Consider the following 17,884-nt stretch of genomic DNA (forward strand, 5'->3'; position numbering starts at 1 on the left):
TAAGGATTTTATCTTTCACTTCTAATTTAAATTGTCAGATGGGCAAATAAATTGTAGATTGGATTTAGATTGAAGAGGAAATAATCAATCTAAACAAATATTCTAAACATGTGGAATTAGAGAAATTGGACATTCAAATATAAAATTAGCTATTCATGGTCAATCAGGGTGCCTAGCAGTGATTATAAACTTTGAATAGCATTAAAAACCCAATTACACCTCATCTAACCAAGCGTAACCTTTCAGAGACTTTATAACAGTGCAAGAGTGGATGGTCTCATCAACTGCAGTCTGGAAAGACTTCAACAGCACACCCTCTGGAGAAGCACAGAATCAGCCACTTCTGGACTTTGGCATGATTGCACGTGAACTCCCGGAGTTGTCAGTTTCAGTGGAGGAACAATGACAAACATGGATAGTTTCACCACGACTACCACTGTAATCTCCAGCCCGTCCTACAGCATACAATTTTAGAAGTGCATAATGAAAATGCTACCGTTCTTCACCTCCAAAGGAAGGCAGTAGAATTACACCAAACAACATAGAAATGGGCCACTTTACCCAACTAGTCCAAGTCAGTGTTTGTGCTCCACTCCAGCTTCTTACCACACAATCAGCATAACCTTCTTTCTTTCTCACGAGCTTATAAAACTGTAGAAATTTAAGTAAAGTTACCATAGTCCCAGATGACCCTGGCTGCTTTTCCCTTTGAGGGAGGAGAGCTGACTGGTGGTGATTTAGCCTGAGGGTCACCACACCTCAGGCGAGGGGCAAGATTGAGGGGCCTTCATGGATAACCTCAGTCAGTACAGGAATTGAACCCACGTTGTTAGCCTCAGTCTGCATCACAAACCAGCTGTCTAGCCAACTGAACTAAACCAGCCCGTAGAAATTTACAGTACAGAAGAAGGCCAGTCAACATATCCTGACTGTTCTAGCCAAACAGTAAGTTATTCAGCTGAACCCTGCCTTCCAGCTCTTAGTCAATAGCATTTCCTTCCGATCCATATCCCAGCTCTTCAATTTTACATACCTAAATTTGATTGCTCTTCAGCCTACCCTGTTGCAAAGGTGATAACCGCAGCCTCCAATATTTCCTCAGCTAAAATGTTCCAGTCTGGCAACTAGTGATTGTCTTCATACCCTCTCTAGTGCAACCACTTCCATACTGTAATGCAGTGACCAGAACTGTAACCAACTCTCAGCTATGGTGTATCTATCATTTTACACAGTTCTAGCACAACCTCACTTTCAATGTTCCCTGGAAGCTGCGTAGAGCACGAGGAACCCTGTCATCCCTGTGCAGGCCATACTCAGGTTAGCCCTTTATGTCATCGCATGTGTGACTGAGCAAAAGATTAAGGAGCCGCGCACTGCAGAGAAAAGCTTCCTGCTCTTACATTCTGCGTCTCGACTAATAAAATATTCTTAGCTACCTTTTCTATCTGTCTTGCTAGCTTCAGGGGTCACCACTCCAAGGTCCCTCTGTTGTTCGACATTTCTGAGCATCCATTTACTCTGTTCTCCCTCGCCTTGTTTGCTCTCCCTAAATGTATCACCTCCCACTTCTTCAGACTGAATTCCATCAGGCATGTTCCTGCCCAGCTAACCAGTCCACTGATTTCATCCTGCAATCCACAAACAAGTTTTGAATTATTTGCAATCTTTGTAATCATGCCTCCTACATTAAAGTCTAAATCATTGATACATATCACACATTTAGCCTCCTCTTTACTGCCCCTATGCTGTCTGCCACAGCCACTCCCTGTGGTAAGTTGCACATTCTCACCACTCCTGCTGGTTTGTTCAATTTGGTTAATTTAGAATTTTAAAAACTCATTGGACATTTCTATTCAATGTTTCTATTTTTCATGTATAGGTATACATTTTTGAACTCCCCTGTTGCCACTTGCTGAAAAAGAAAGGCACAATCAAAAATATTGTAGGATCAGAGATAGTTTGATGCAGTGAATGAAGACCAATAGCTGTGGTGTGCTGGTGCATTCTGTGCTCTTTGGTTTATAGTGAGAGAGAAGGGTGTTGGCTCGTCATTTCCAGACATCCTGTCATGTCAGCATTCCCAGGTGCCCCATGTGGCCAGATCACTATATTGGCTGCTCAGCACTTCCCATCTACATACCATTGGCACCATTCCCATCAAGGGCAGCAGACACGTTGGAACACCACCACTCAAGTTCCCCTCCAAGCCCCACACCATCCTGACCTGGAATACATCGCCGTTCCTTCACCGTCACTGGGTTCAAAATCCTGGAACTCCCCAACAGCATGTACATCAGCGGTTCAGGAAGACCATTCACCACCACCTTCTCAAGGGCAATCAGGGATGGGGAGTAAATGCTGGCCGAGCCAACGATGCTCACTTCCAAGGAACAGAAGAAAACTCAAACACTGGCAATTGCAAGTCTTCGAGGCATCAGAGCGATAGCAGAAGCCATCGAACCAACTCTTCAAGCACCACCTGTCCCACATGTGCAAGAGCCTGCACTGGATTTATCAGCCACTCTCAGAATGCGCTGAGCCAGAGTGGAAGCAAGTCATCCTCAATCCTGTGGAACTGCCTCAGAACTACTTCATTCTTCCATTACCTTCACTCATCCCATCATTTGGAAACATTGCATGGTTTACTTTTGAGTGCAGGAGGTTGCCTGTGCTAGCAGCATCTGTTTGTTTGGTCTCATGCTGTCCTAATCTTCACACTGCAGTTGAGTATTTTCGCCAGAACAAATAAATCCCAAGTTCAAATGGGAAGTATACTTCCTTTTAAAAAGTGGCTTTACTTCCTGGGATTAACAGCTTCTCCTTTAAGCTCCTAAAAATGCTCCTTCACAATTTTTGAACATCTAATATCATAGTCATAGAATCCCTGCAGTGCAGAAGGAGACCATTCGGCCCACTGAGTCTGCACCAGCCCTTGGAAAGAGCACCCTACTCGAGCCCAGGCTTCCACCCTTTCCCCATACCCCAGTAACCCAAGCTAATCTTTTGGACACGAAGGAGCAATTTAGCACGTCCAATCCACCTAACCTGCACTTCTTGGATTGTGGGAGGAAACCGGAGCACCCGGGAGGAAACCCGTGCAGACACGGGGAGGAAGTGCAAACTCCACACCGTCACCCAAGGCCAGAATTCAACCTGGGACCCTGGAGCTGTGATGCAGCAGTGCTAACCACTATGCCACCGATTATACACTGTTATACAGAACATGACATTAATACTATACTTAAACTTCGAACCAAGTTTATTATTTAAATGAGAAATTCCCTATGTTGCCAGCAAATTTGAAATTTATTTTGTAATCAAGCAATTTGGTCATCTCGTCATGCAGTATTTTTCCAAGATTTAAAAATAAAGCCCATCCCTGACCCAGCTAAACTGGTCATGTTTCTTCAGAAATCTAAGTGAGAGTGGCTTGGAGGAGGCCGATACTGAAGGAGTTGAACTTTAGGATTACAACATGCCAGTTGGGAAATTCTTCAGGATTTGCTCCTGCTGTGGCAGAAATCCTGCTTACACATGCAAGGATTTCTAACCTACTTCTGGGTTGCATAAAACCTACTTCTGGTCACATAAAATCTATCAGATCAGCAGCAAATTTTCCTTCATTCACCTAACAAAGCAATCATTTCCCCCCTGCCCCAACCCCTTCACCCCTAGCTTGGAAACCTGTACATCAATGTAACCAGTAGACTGCTTCGTAACATGTTGTTAACAGTTTAAATATTGCACAACATCTCTATGGTGTCCGTTTCACAATCCTCGGGGGGGGGGTGGGCAGAGAGACAGAGAGAGAGAAAGAGAAACCACTGACTTACTGCAGGAACCGTTCCAAAGTGTTCGCAGTATTAGATACCATCATAGGCATTCATCTTAAGAACTCTGACTAGTGTTGCTGAACACATCAGTTATATAATGTAGTCCTGTTCATTTTATGCTGAAAGAAATTATAAGTAGGAATTGTATGCGTGAAAAATTTGAGATGAGACAGCCAACTTCACCCAATCCTTCCTCCTTTGTGACATTGTGACTATTTTAAACCTTTTTTCTAAAGAAAGGGCATGGTTTCTGCAACATGAAGGCAAAATGCTGCATGTACATAAATGCTTTTTAAATGGTTCATTATGAATTGGGCCTTGAGCCTGTTTTTAATAGAGGTTCAGTCTCAACTCTCTCCATAGACAGAACTTGGGGAGATGGTGGTACAGTGGTGATATAAATGGACTAGTAATCCAGAGGCCCAGGCTAATGGGGACTGGTTCAAATCCCACCATGGTAGCTGGTGGAATTTAAATTTAATTAATAATAAATCTGGAAAGCGAGTCCCAATAATCACATCCATGGTGGCACAGCGATCAGCACTGTTGCTTCACATCGCCAGGGTCCCAGGTTCGATTCCCAGCTTGGGTCGCTGTCTGTGCGGAGTCTGCACTTTCTCCCCGTGTCTGCGTGGGCTTCCTCCGGGTGCTCCGATTTTCTCAGATAGTCCAAATATGTGCGGGTTAGGTGGAATGGTCACACGAAATTGCCCCGTAGTGCCCAGAAATTAGGTGGGATTACTGGGTTCTGGGGATAGAGTGGAGGTGTGGGCTTAGGTAGGATGCTCTTTCAGGGTCCGGTGCAGACTCAATGGGCTGAATGGCCTCCTTCTGCACTGCAGATTCTATGATTGTCTTAAAAATCCATATATGCACCTAAACCCCCAAATCTCTTTAGACATCCACTGTATCTTACCTCTTTCCATTTAGTAAGTACTCTGCTCAACATTTCTTTGGTCCAAAATGGATAACCTCACACTTGCTTACATTGTGTACATGACCAATGGCAGAGCAGACTTGATGGGCCGAATGGCCCAATTTTGCTCCTATATCTCATCATTTTTAGGTCGAAATCCTTTCAACCCTTCGAGCCTGTTCCACCATTCAACAAGACCATGGTTGATCTAGTTGTGCTTCAATTCACTTTGTCATGCCCTCCATAACTCTATTCCCGTCCATCAAAAATCTATTTAACTCAGCCTTGAATAATGAACTCAACGACCCAGCTTCCACTGCTTTCTGGGGAAGAATATTCCACATGACGACCCTCAAGGCAAAGAATTTTGACTCAACGAAGTCTGAAATGGTAGACCTCATGCTTAATGATAATTCTAGATCAGGGAAACTGAGGCAGTTGATCTTACACAAAATTAGGAGAGCAATTAAGGAATGCCAATTGCACTTTCATTTAAGGTTAAAACAAGATCAAACGATAGTCTGAATTCTTTACCCTCTACAAAGCTACAACAACAAATGTAATATGATGTTCCAAGGATATTGGAATGCTGTCTGGAATAGATTCATAGGATTAATAAAATGTTACACTCTGCACAATGTAACACTTCCAGTGTGGACTGAAAGATTATCGAGAAGCTGGTGTTCTCCAATGACCTGATACAGGGACTTCTGGTTCTTGCCCACACTCAACAGGCAAGAGGAAATAATAAATTTAAAACATAGGTTGCTGAAAACAAGCTTCCCAACACGTGGGAATTGTCCGAAAGCTTGGATAAAACCCCCCGTTTTTCTCCTTGAAGTCCGGAATCGTATGCAATTTTGCCAAAAGGAAGATAAAACTGAAGGAATAAAACCCTGAGAAACCTCACACTGAAATTACTGTCATACACATACACCGTGACCTCAAAGTCAGAATTTGGGAGCACAGACATCCGGTTAACTAGCTTTCACTGGGATATTTGTTTTGCTGGATCTATAGCGCAGACTCCACAATGCAGTACCAAAACATTAATACAGATGGACTATTGTGTAATACCACCCCAATAATTAGTCTCTCAATAATGTTTTTTAATCTCAGGAAACATGCAAGAATCAATCTGCTGTTTACTAAGCAACAGAATAAAGGAAGTAACCACACTGAAATCAGTTGGTTTGTGTGGTTAGAAACACAAGGCTTGAGCATGAGAGATGCACCTCATACACAGACATCTCACTGATCAGGAAGAATGGCCCATTTAATATACTTTATACCCACTGCAACAAATATCACAATATACATAATCGAGTCTGACAATGCTAGGGCCAATATGAGGTAAACGCTGCACTGCCAGAGATGCCGTCTGTTTGATGGGATGTCAAACAGAGGTCCCATCTGATGTGTTATCTGTGTTGGTCTAACACAGATTGCAACTGGATGCAGTAAAATGAGAAACAGGCTTCCGACACAGGAGATGGTCCAACACTGTTTTATTGAACCTGTTGATTGCTGTACATAATCTGCTGTGAGTTGACACTATTAACCTAACTGATAACCTCTGACTGGCTTGACCACACTAGCTCTCTATCACATGGAGATGTTCATTGCCTTGTGCACTGCGACTATCTCCCTGGCCATGTCCTGTGAGAGGGAGAGCCTTAATGCCCTGTGGGCTTTACAGTGGTAGTGTCCTGTCTGGTGATTGGTTGTTCTGTGTCATGTGTGTTCACTGGTTATCCTGTGTGTCAATCACTGCCTGTCTGCATCTCCTGATATACATGAGTGGATATTATGACACCATCTGCCCTATCAGGTGGTTGTAAATGAACCCTTGATCCTATTTGAAGAGCTGAGGATTTAATCCCCATGCCCGGGGCTCGCTTTCAGTTTCATATTTTATTAATTGAATTTATATTCATTATTTGCCACCGTGGTGTTTGAACCCGTTGAACAACAGGAGCATTCACCTGGGCCCCGGGATTACGAGCCCTATGACATTACCACTACATTTACCACTGTCTGCCCCAAACATTACAACACTGCATTTATATAGCACCCTTTCAAAATCAGAATACCCCAAAGCGTATCACGAGAGTTTTACCAGCCAAAATTGACATCAAATAACAGGCGAGCGAAAGCTTGGTCAAAGTAGTCGGTTACAAATGACATTTTTACGGTGGAAAGCTTCAGGGAGGGAGCTTCAGAGCTTGGGGCCTCAGCATCTCAAGGCATGGTCACTGATGGGAGTGATTAAAATCAGGAATACTCAAGAGGACAGAATTGGAGGAGCACAGAAATCTCACGAGGGCAGAAGATGGGGGAGGCAGGGTAATAGAGTGGAAAAGAAAACAGGACTCCTTAGGGAGTTTGGTGCCTTCTGAGGTTACAACTGAATCTGGGGAAGGGCGAAACCTTCCTGGTGAACCCCCGAGAGGAGCAGAGCTGGAAGAACTACCGTTTCAAGTGACCCAAATGGCACCGAGGAGCCGGGTTCGATCCCGGCCCCAGATCACTGTCTGTGTGGAGTTTGCACATTCTCCTGGTATCTGTGTGGGTCTCACTCCCACAACCAAAAGGTGTGGAGGATGGGTGGATGGGCTATGCTAAATTGCCCCTTAATTATAATAAATAAAGTGACCCAAACCAACAAGTTCAGGTATCTGGGGATACAAGCAGCTCACACTGGACGGTGCACAAGTGTAATCTCTCCAGCCTGGTGGTGGAGGTGAAGATGGACCTGCAAAGATGGGACTCGTTCCCTCTTTCACTAGCGGGAAGGGCACAGACTGTCAAAATGGACATACTGCCGAGGTTCCTCTTCGTAATTCAGATCACTCCCGATCTTCATTCCCAAATCATTCTTCACTAGGGTCAAGCAGTTAATCATGACCTGGGGGAGGGGACACAGATTCCTGTCACACATGGAAAACCAAGAAAGCCGACCATCCTAACCTCTCTTGTAAACTCAAAGGGGGAACGGGACTTCGAGCCTGCACCATCATTCAATATGATCATGGCTGATTATGCAAATTCAGTACCCAACTCTCGCTTTCTCTCCATAGCCCTTGATCCCTTTAGCCACAACGACCACATCCAGCTCCTCTTGAATATATCCAATGAACTGGTCCCAACAGCTTTCTGTGGTAGAGAATTCCACAATTTCACAACTCAGAGATCTTCCTCATGTCAGTCCCGAATGGCTTAACCCTTATTCTTGGGTTGTGACCCCTAGTTCTGGACGTCCCCAATATTGGAAACATTCTCCCCGTATCTAGCCTGTCCTGTCCCATCAGGAATTGATATGTTTCTATGAGGCCCCTTCTCATTCTTCTAAACTCTAGTGAGTACAAGCCCAGTTGATCCATTCTTCATATGTCAGTCCTGCCATCCCGGGAATTAGTCTGGTGAATCTTTGCTGGACACCCTCAATGGCAGGAATGCCCTTCCTCAAACTAGGAGACCAAAACTGCACACAACACTCAAGGTGTGGCCTCACCAAGGCCCTGTATAACTGCAACAAGACATCCCTACTATACTCGAATCCTCTCGCTATGAAGGCCAGGATGCCAGTAACTTTCCTCACCGCCTGCTGTGCCTGCATGTCACCTTCAGTGACTTTTCCACCAGGAAACCCAGGTCTCGTCGCACTTCCCCTTTTCCTAAACTGCCATTCAGATGATAATTTGCCTTCCTATTTTTGGCACCAAAGTGGATAGCCTGACATTTACCCACATTATATTGCATTTGCCAAGTATTTGTCCACCCAGTCAACCTGTCCAAGTCACCCTGCAGCCTCTTTGCATCCTCCTCACAGCACATACCGCCACCCAACATAGCGCGTCTTTTTTAGAGATATTATCTACACAGCATCTTGTAGATAATACACGCTAATCTCTTGTGTGGGTTCTTGTCCAGAACCAGGGGTCACAATCCGAGGATTCAGGGTAGACCTTTTAGGACAGAGATGAGGAGACATTTCTACACCCATAAAGTGGTGAACCTGTGGAATTCATTACCACAGGAAGTAGTTGAGGCTGAGACATTAAATACATTCAAGAGGCGGCTAGATATGGCAGTTGAGGTTGATGGTATCAAGGGTTATGGGGAGAATGCTGTATTAAGTTATTGAGTTGGACAATCAGCCATGATCGTGATGAATGGTGGAGCAGGTTCGAAGGGCCTCCTCCTGCTCCTATCTATGACAGGCTTTGAGGAGTCCAATGGTGAGTTACCCACTTCAAGAGTCCGAGCGTCGAGCCTGCTCTTGTAACCACAATACTTTTCTGGCCAGCCCAGTTCATTTTCTGGTTAATGGTAGCACCAGGATGTTGATAGTGGGGGTTCAGCGATGGTAACACCTTTGAATGTCAAGGGGCAATAGTTAAATTCTCTCTTGTTGGAGATGGTCATTGTTTGGCACTTGTTTTGGCGCAAATGCTATTTGCCTCTTGTCAGCCAAAAGCTGATATTGTTACGGTCTTACTGCATTAGGTCATTGACTACTTCAGTATTTGAGTTGCGAATGGTGCTGAACATTGTGCAGTGACCAGCAAATGTTCCCACTTCTGACCTTACAATCGAAGGAAAGTCATTGATGAAGTAGCTGAAGGTGGTTGGGCCTCGGGGAGTATCCCGAGTCAACGTCCTGGAACTGAAATGATTGGCCACCCACCATAATTATCTTCCTTTTTGCGAGGTATACATTTGAAAGTCCTTCACTGGCTATGAAAAAGGAATTGGATAATGTTCTGAAGAACAATTTACAGGGGTACGTGGCTAGCGCATACAAGATGGGCCAAGTGGCCTTCTCGTCTAAGAGGTGGATATACGGGCAGCACGGTCACACAGTGGTTAGCACAATTGCTTCACAGCTCCAGGGTCCCAGGTTTGATTCCCGGCTGGGTCACTGTCTGTGCGGAGTCTGCACGTTCTCCCCGTGTCTGCGTGGGTTTCCTCTGGGTGCTCCGGTTTCCTCCCACAGTCCAAAGATGTGCAGGTTAGGTGGATTGGCCATACTAAATTGCCCCTTAGTGTTGGTTGAGTGGGGTTACAGGTTTATGGGGATAGGGTGGTGTGGGCTTGGGTAGAGTGCTCTTTCCAAGAGCCGTTACAGACTCAATGGGCTGAATGGCCTCCTTCTGCACTCTAAATTCCAAGATACCAACACCAAATTAGGCAGATGACAATCTGACGATTCACAACTGTTTTGTGATATTATAGTCAGTACAAATACTATTTCCACTCTTCCCTTCGGGAGTCTCTCCCTGACCAGAAACCCCCAACTAGGAAAGACCCAGCTTTGGTGTGCAGATTTCAATGAGCTTCACCTGCTCTCAACTCACGAAGAAGCACAACCTAGTTTACTCTTTAATGGACATTGCCACCTCTAGGCTATAACCATTCTACCATTCTGAACCCTTTGGGACATTCGGAGGTTATGAAGGTTGATATGAAAATAGAAGTTCTTCCCATGTATGAACAACTATCCATATTTGGAGCAAAACATATTTGTAGCAAAAAAAACAGACTAACTTCTGTTCACATTAGGGAGCGTAAATAAATATGGCAAATTAATTCTCTCAGAGGTAAACCGAATTACACCAAACACCATCCTTTATTCCCATCCTTAATTTAACAGGCCTCATTTCTGAAAATATTCATTTTGTTCCCTGTAGTTTTGCATTAAAAAAGTACCTTATCTCCAAATAAAATTCAACCAACACTCATTTCAAAACAAACTGATATTAGTCATGTTAGACTAAACTGTTAGCACAGAAGAAAACAATTCAATACTCAGTGCACACAGCATGTTAAAACCATTAGACGGATACAGCCAGAAAACCGAAACAACCAACAAACAAGCGTCATTGGAAGAGAAACAAGTCTGCTCCAAGAAGAATAAATTTCTGATTTTAAGTAGCATGCCTTGTATTAAACTTCAGCTTTTAACAGACGAAAATATATTACTTCATCTTTAAATAGGAGTAGCTGAACCCGATAACACACTGACAAATCAATTACAGAGTTGACCTTTTCCAAACATTCACTCCGAAATCTCGCCTGTTGATGGTCTCTTTTCTTTTTCCCCCTCCTTCGCAATCAATACAAGCAGATAGTGGCATAGATTAACGCCAACATCAAAAACAATCGTTCATGATAATGAAGATTGAGAAAGTCAGACAGCCTTAACGACCAAGAGTTTTCAAAAGGCGAAGAGATGGGAAGGAGAGAAAAGCCGTAACTGCTAAGCCCACACCAATTTAAGAAAATACCTGTATGGAACTTGGACGAACTCAGCTGCGTCAAAGTGTCTTTCCAATTATTGTACCATGGGACACTAGCTTTAACTGAGCGATCTGATGGAAAACAGAACATGATATTAATGATCCATCACTGAGTTAAGATCCACTTGTACACGTATAGCAATGTCCAAAAGCAAATGGGTTCCTCAAAACAATGCGATCTTACAGAAAGAGATTCAGACATGGAGAAGTATTTTCCCTTCCCTGCACATTGATTCACAAAAGGCATGATTTGTGCAGTACCGTTGCTGCTAATGCCAGAGGGTGCTGGCGGTTCAGCACCTCATCCACAAACAGGCACCTGAGCACAGAAGAATGAGGGGATTCAATTGTAACATATAAAATTCCGAAAAGGCTGGACAGACTGGATGCAGAAATGTTGTTTCCTCTGGCTGAAGAGTCTAGAACAAGCAGGAGTGCGGCGTTGAATTAAAGGATCAGCCAAGATCATATTGAATGGTGAGGTTAAGTTCGAAGGGCCGAATGGCCTACTCCTGCTCCTATTTTCTACGCGAGACATTTTGATAGGGAGAGCACGGACAGATAATTCTTGGTTAGGCAACCGCTGGAACACTGTAGTTCTGGTCGCCTCACTATAGGAAGGCACTGGAGAGGGTGCAGAGGAGATTCAAAGGATGCTGCTTGGGATGGAACATTTGAGCGATGAAAAGAGGCTGGATCGGCTCAGCTTGTTTTCTTTAGAGCAGAGATGGCTGAGAGGGCACCTTAGTTGAAGAGCCAATAAAAAGGGACATAATTTTAACGTGAGGGGCAAGTGCTTTTTATCCCTGGTACTAGTTTTTCTTTTCATTTGTATATTTATTTATTTTTTCTTTCATTTTTTGGAATTGTAGTTGTATAAGTTAACCCAAGGTTTAAGACATGGCAGGAGATCCCAGACCCGTGTCATGCTCCTCATGTGCGATGTGGGAGTTCAGGGACACGTCCAGTGTCCCTGGCTCCTTCATGTGCAAGAAGAGTGTTCAGTTGCAGCTCCTGTGAGACCGCTTGACGGTCTGGAGCTGCGGATGGACTCACTTGGAGCATCCGCGATGCTGAGGAAGTCGTGGATAGCACGTTTAGCGATTTGGTCACACTGCAGGTGACGTTACCGAGGGAGATGGAAAATGGGTGACCAAAAGACAGAGTAAGAGTTGGAAGGCAGTGCAGGTGTCCCCTGCGGTCATCTCCCTGCAAGACAGATATACCGCTGTGGATACTGTTGAGGGAGATGGCTCACCAGGGGAAGGCAGCAGCAGCCAGGTTCATGGCACCCTGGCTGGCTCTGCTGCGCAGCAGGGCAGGAAGAAGAATATCAGAGCTATAGTGATAGGGGACTCAATCGTAAGGGGAATATGATGTGGAGTTGGACTGGGTTAAGCACAGTAACAAGTCTTACAACACCAGGTTAAAGTCCAATAGGTTTGTTTCAAATCACTAGCTTTCAGAGCACTGCTCCTTCACGTGAGGAAAGAGCAGTGCTCTGAAAGATAGTGTTTGAAACAAACATGTTGGACATTAACCTGGCGTTGTAAGACTTCTTACTGTAAGGGGAATAGACAGGCGGTTCTGTGGACGCAATAGAGACTCCAGGAGTTAAACTAAAAAGTAGGACTTCAAAAGGTAGTAATCTCAGGATTGCTACCTGTGCCACGAGCTAGTCAGAGTAGAAATGTCAGGATAGATAAGATGAATGCATGGCTCGAGAGATGGTGAAAGAGGGAGGGATTCAAATCCCTGGGCATTGGAACCGGTTCTGGGGGAGGTGGGACCAGTACAAACTGGTCTGCACCTGGGCAGGACTAGAACTGATGTCCTTTGGGGGGGGGGGGGGGGGGGGGGGGTTTGCTAGAGTTGTTGGGGAGGGTTTAAGCTAATGTGGCAGGAAGCAGGAAGTCAGAGGGAAGTAAAATGGGGCCAGAAGCAAAAAGCAGTAAGGGGGAAAGTGTAAGGCAGAGAAGCCATAGTCAAAAATCAAAAAAGGTCACAGTGCAGGGAACAGTGATGAAGGAGTGTGTGTAAAGGGAGGTGGCCAATGCAGGGTTGAGGGTGTTATACCTAAAAGCACGCAGTATACGGGGTAAATGAGCTTGTAGCGCACAATGAAATTGGCCGGTACGATGTGGGCATCACAGAGACGTGGCTGCAGGGGGATCAGGGTTGGGATCTAAATATCCACGGGTATGCGCGTCCTATCGAAAGGACAGGCAGATGGGCAAAGGGGGCGGGGTTGCATTCTTGGTAAGAAATGAAGTTAAATTGATAGCAAGGAGCGATATAGGATCAGAAGGCATAGAATCTCTGTGGGTAGAGTTGAGGAATCGCAAAGGTAAAAAGACACCGATGGGATTTATGTACAGGCCCCCTAGCAGTAGTCAGGATGTGGGGCAAAAAATAAATCAGGAGATAGAAAAGGCATGTAAAAAAGGCAATATTACAATAATCATGGGGACTTCAATATGGTGGACTGGGAAAACCAGGTTGGTAGTGGGTCCCAAGAAATGGAATTTGTGGAATGTTTAAGAGATGTTTTTTAGAGAAGCTTGTGACAGAGCTCACTAGGGAACAGGCAATTCTGGATTTGGTGATGTGTAATGAGGCAGACTTGATTAGGGAACTTAAGGTGAAGGGACCCTTCAGGAGCAGTGACCACAATATGATAGAATTTACCCTGCAGTTTGAGGGGAAGAAGTTGCAATCAGATGTAACAGCATTACAATTAAATAAGGGTAACTACAAGGACATGAGGGAGGAGCTGGCCAGAGTTGATTGGAGAAGGAGCCCAGCAGGGAAGACAGTGGATCGGGAATGGCAGGAGTTTTTGGGGGTTATTAGGCAGGCACAACAGAAATTCATTCCAAGGAGGAGGAAACATGCTAAGGGGAGGATAATGCATCCATGGCTGATGAGGGATGTCAAGGACAGCATAAAGGCTAAGGAAAAAGCATACAAAGTGGCGAGGATTAGTGGGAAACCAGAGGATTGGGAAGCCTTTAAAAGCGAGCAGTGGCCAACCAAAAAAAAGCAATGGGAGGGGGGGGGGGGGGGGGGGGAGAGAGAGAGAGAAGATGTAAGTACAAGTGCAAGCTAGCTAGCAATATAAAAGGAAGATAGGGAGAGATTTTTTCAATATACAAAAGGTAAGAGGCAAAAATAAACTTTGGACCACTAGAAAATGTGGCTGGAGAAGTAATAATAGGAAACAAAGAAAAGAGCTCCAGGAGAACCAGGGGGCAGAAGTGAATGCAGTGACCATTACTATGGAGAAGGTTCTGGGGAAACTGAAATGTCTGAAGGTGGATAAGTCACCTGGACCGGATGAACTACACCCAGAGTCCTAAAAGAGATAGCTGAGGAAATTTTGGAGGCATTGGTGATGATCTTTCAGGAATCACTGGAGGCAGGAAGGGTCCCAGAGGGCTGGAAGGTGGCTAGTGTAACACCACTGTTTAAGAAGGGAGGGAGGCAGAAGACGGGAAATTATAGGCCAGTTAGTCTGACTTCAGTCATTGGTAAGATTTTAGAGTCTGTTATTAAAGATGAGATCGTGAAGCACTTGGAAGCGCATGGCTTTGTCAAAGGGAGGTCGTGTCTGACAAGAGCAGTTAATAAAGTACACAGCCGACTTCCGGGGGCAGCCATGTAGTGAGTGATCGCACATTTGGTGGCTCACGCTCAAAGTGGTTTTTTTTTCCGGTCTTTTCCCACCCGACGGGCGTGGTATTTGAGGGCAAAGGGTGCACAGGTGTCCAGGGAAGGTAATACTCCTCTGGTGTGGCTGGTGCATGGATCAGTGGCGCCAGAAGAAAGAACGAGCAATTGGAGGAGAGTTTTCGTGGTGTGCCACAGGTAAAGATGGCAGAGGGTAAGGAGGCGCGCTGTCAACCCAGTGGTCGGAGCAGCTGATGGAGTTCTTGAATGACAAATTCGAGCTGCAGTGGAAAGGGGCCCTGGAAGACCTGGCCACAGTGGTGGATCTGTTAAGAACTATGATTGAGCGTGTTGAGCAGAGGCTGGAGTCCCAGGGCCAGGCGATTCAGAAAGTGGGGGGGCCTTTGGTCGACCTCTCCAGGTGGACTGAACACACAGGGCGCTGAGGAGGTGGCTACAGGTGGGGGAGCCCAAGGGCAATGGTGGTGTGGCTGCATTGCTTTTTGGAAAAGGAAAAGATCCTTCGATGGGAGAGGCCTGAGCTGCGGGTCTAACAAGGCCTGGGAACAAGGTAGGAGTGCCCACTCTCCCCGTTGCTTTTCGCCTTGGCGATAGGGCGTCAATGGATTGAGCGGGGACAGGGGAAGAGGGTGCCAAACATTGGGCTTGCTGTGTGCGGATGACCTATTATGTATCTCAGACCCGGTGAACAGCACTGAGGGCAATATGGAGAATTTGGCCGGTGTTCAGGGTATAGGCTGATCATGGGAAAGAGTGCGGTGTTTCCGATTAACACCAGAGGGCAGGAGAGCAGACTTGGTGAGTTGCCGTTTAGGGTGGTGGGGACAAGCTTCAGGTATCTGGATATCCAGGTGCACGGAGCTGGGGCAAGCTGCATAAACTGAACGATGGTGGAGGGGAGGAATGCAGATTTTAAGAGGTGGGACGTGGTGCCTCGGTCACTGGCTGGGAGAGTGCAGAGAGTGAAAATAATGGCGCTGCCTAGGTTTCGGTTTGTGTTTCAGAACTTCCATATCTTTGTCTCCAAGTCGTTCTTTAGGAAAGTCAATTGGCTCATTTGCAGGTTTTTGTGGGCGGGGAAGCCCATGAGGATGCGGTGGACCTTTTTTGGAACGGGGGCGAGGGGGGTGGGGGCTGCGCTGCCGAATATGATACATTATTGGGTGGCGAATATTGCAATGGTGCGCAAGTGGAATAAGGAGTCGTCGTCGGTTTGGAAGCAGGTGGAGGCAGGGTTGTGTAGGGGAACGGGTTTGAGGGCTATGTTGTTAGCGCCTTTACTGTTCTCAGAGGCCAGGTACACCACAAGCTCAGTGGTGGTGCCAGCCTATGGGTGTGGGGTCAATGTTGGCTGCATTTGTGGACGCCGATCTGTGACCACCATAGGTTTGCAGCGGCAGGCTGGATGAGAGGTTTGGGGGGTGGCAGCAGGCGGGGATTGAGCACTTTGAGGACTTATTTATAGGGGCAAATTTTCAGGGCTGGAGGACTTGGAGGAAGTGGAAGAGTTACTCAGGGCTTTAGGTACCTGCAGATTCGGGATTTCAAGAGGAGAGAGGTGCCATCCTTTCCGGAGCTGTTGCCCCCAGGATTGCAGTACAAGTTGCTGAAGAACAATGGAATAGAGATGGGGAAGGCGTCAGATATCTACAAGGAATTGACGGGAGTGGGTGGGAGGGAGCCCTGGTGGCAGATATTAAGCATAAATGGGAGGTGTTGGGAGGGGAGCTGGGAGCCAGGAGGTGGGCGGCATTGCGGAGGGTGAACGCGTCCATATCACGTGGAGGTTAAGTCTCATCCAGTTCAAGGTGATGCATAGGACTCATTACAGTGGCAGGGATGTGTAGGTCCTTTGCAGGGGTAGAGGATAGATGTGGGCGGGCCCGTGAACCATGCCCACATGTTTTGGACGTGTCGCAAGACTGAGGGGGTTCTGGCAGGGACTTTCGGACGTGATGTCCGAGGTGTTGGGTGTGGGGGTGGTTCTGAGTCCGGAGGTGGTGATATTTGGGATGTCCGAAGACCCGGGGGCGAGAGAGGCCGATGTCTTTGCCTTTGCCTCATATTTCTTTTAAAAATAAAGCATGCAGGATTTGGGACTTTATGAGAACAAGGTGGTAATGTTGAATTTATACAAGATACTCGTTACATCTCAGGTGGAGGATTATGTACCGTTCTGGTCGCCACACGATAGGAAGGATGTGAACACATTGGAGTGAGTGCGGAAGTGGTTTACAAGAATGGTTTCAGGGTTGAGAAATTTCAGTTATGAGGACAGATTGGAGGGGTTTGGATGCTCTCCTTGGCGAGAAGGCAGCGAAGAGAAGATTTTATGGAGATGTTCAGAAACATAAGGGTGCTGGACAGGACAGATAGGGAGCCCCTCTAGTAAAAAGGAGCAAGAACGAGAGGGCAGAGATTCAAGTGATTTGCAGAAGGAGCAAATGTGACTTGAGAAAATCGTTTTCACACAGCAAGTAGTTCAGGTCTGGAATGCGCTGCCTGGAAATGAGGTGGAGACGGGTTCAACCGAGGCATTCAAGAGAGCACTTGATGATTATTTACATAGAAGCAAATGCATGGGTACAGGGAAAAGGCACCAAGTCAATCTTCATTTGATGAGATTGTGCAGGCATGATGCGCTGAGTAGCCTCCTTCTGCACCATAACACTGATTAATAGTCACAGATTCAGAAGTACTTTGTATAAAAATTGTTGCTGAGCACAACCCAAAAGTAAAGGAAGGGATCAAATCAGAAGTTCATTATTCACTATAATGTGCATTGATGAATGTAAGAAATTGGTATATGTAGTGCATTACGTACATCTGGTGCAGTAATGTTTTAAATGCCTGGGTTAAGATGTGTATATATCTGCTGCAGTAACATATTTTAAATCCTGGTTCAACAGAAAGACAGACATTGTGGATGCAAAAGGGTGCAATTAAGATGTCATAAAAGTGAAATCATCGTTATTTCAAACCATGCTGGTGTTTGAAAGGATAGGCTAATGTGTTTTTGGCATGATTTTCTGGTGAGTAGATAATTAGAGAGAGTGCGTTTAAACTTAAGTAATTAGGTCATGGGATTTGAGTGGGATAAAGATGCAGTGGGGTAGGTCTGTAACAGACTCTCAGCAGTCAGT

At 45.7% G+C, this 17,884-nt stretch overlaps 1 protein-coding gene across 2 annotated transcripts in view; it reads right to left on the reverse strand.

Moving 5' to 3' along the window:
• trappc8 (trafficking protein particle complex 8) overlaps window positions 1-17,884 on the reverse strand; it is a 180,049-nt gene that overhangs the window by 127,634 nt on the left and 34,531 nt on the right. The window contains exon 3 of one of the 2 annotated variants that reach the window (XM_038808586.1): window positions 11,040-11,123. The exons of the other annotated variant lie outside the window; for it this stretch is intronic. Coding sequence (XP_038664514.1) covers window positions 11,040-11,123 — 84 coding nt within the window. The remainder of the gene's footprint in view (window positions 1-11,039; window positions 11,124-17,884) is intronic. 2 annotated transcript variants of the gene reach the window in all.

The sequence above is a fragment of the Scyliorhinus canicula genome, chromosome 10, assembly GCF_902713615.1.
Source record: "Scyliorhinus canicula chromosome 10, sScyCan1.1, whole genome shotgun sequence".
Classification (NCBI taxonomy): domain Eukaryota; kingdom Metazoa; phylum Chordata; class Chondrichthyes; order Carcharhiniformes; family Scyliorhinidae; genus Scyliorhinus; species Scyliorhinus canicula.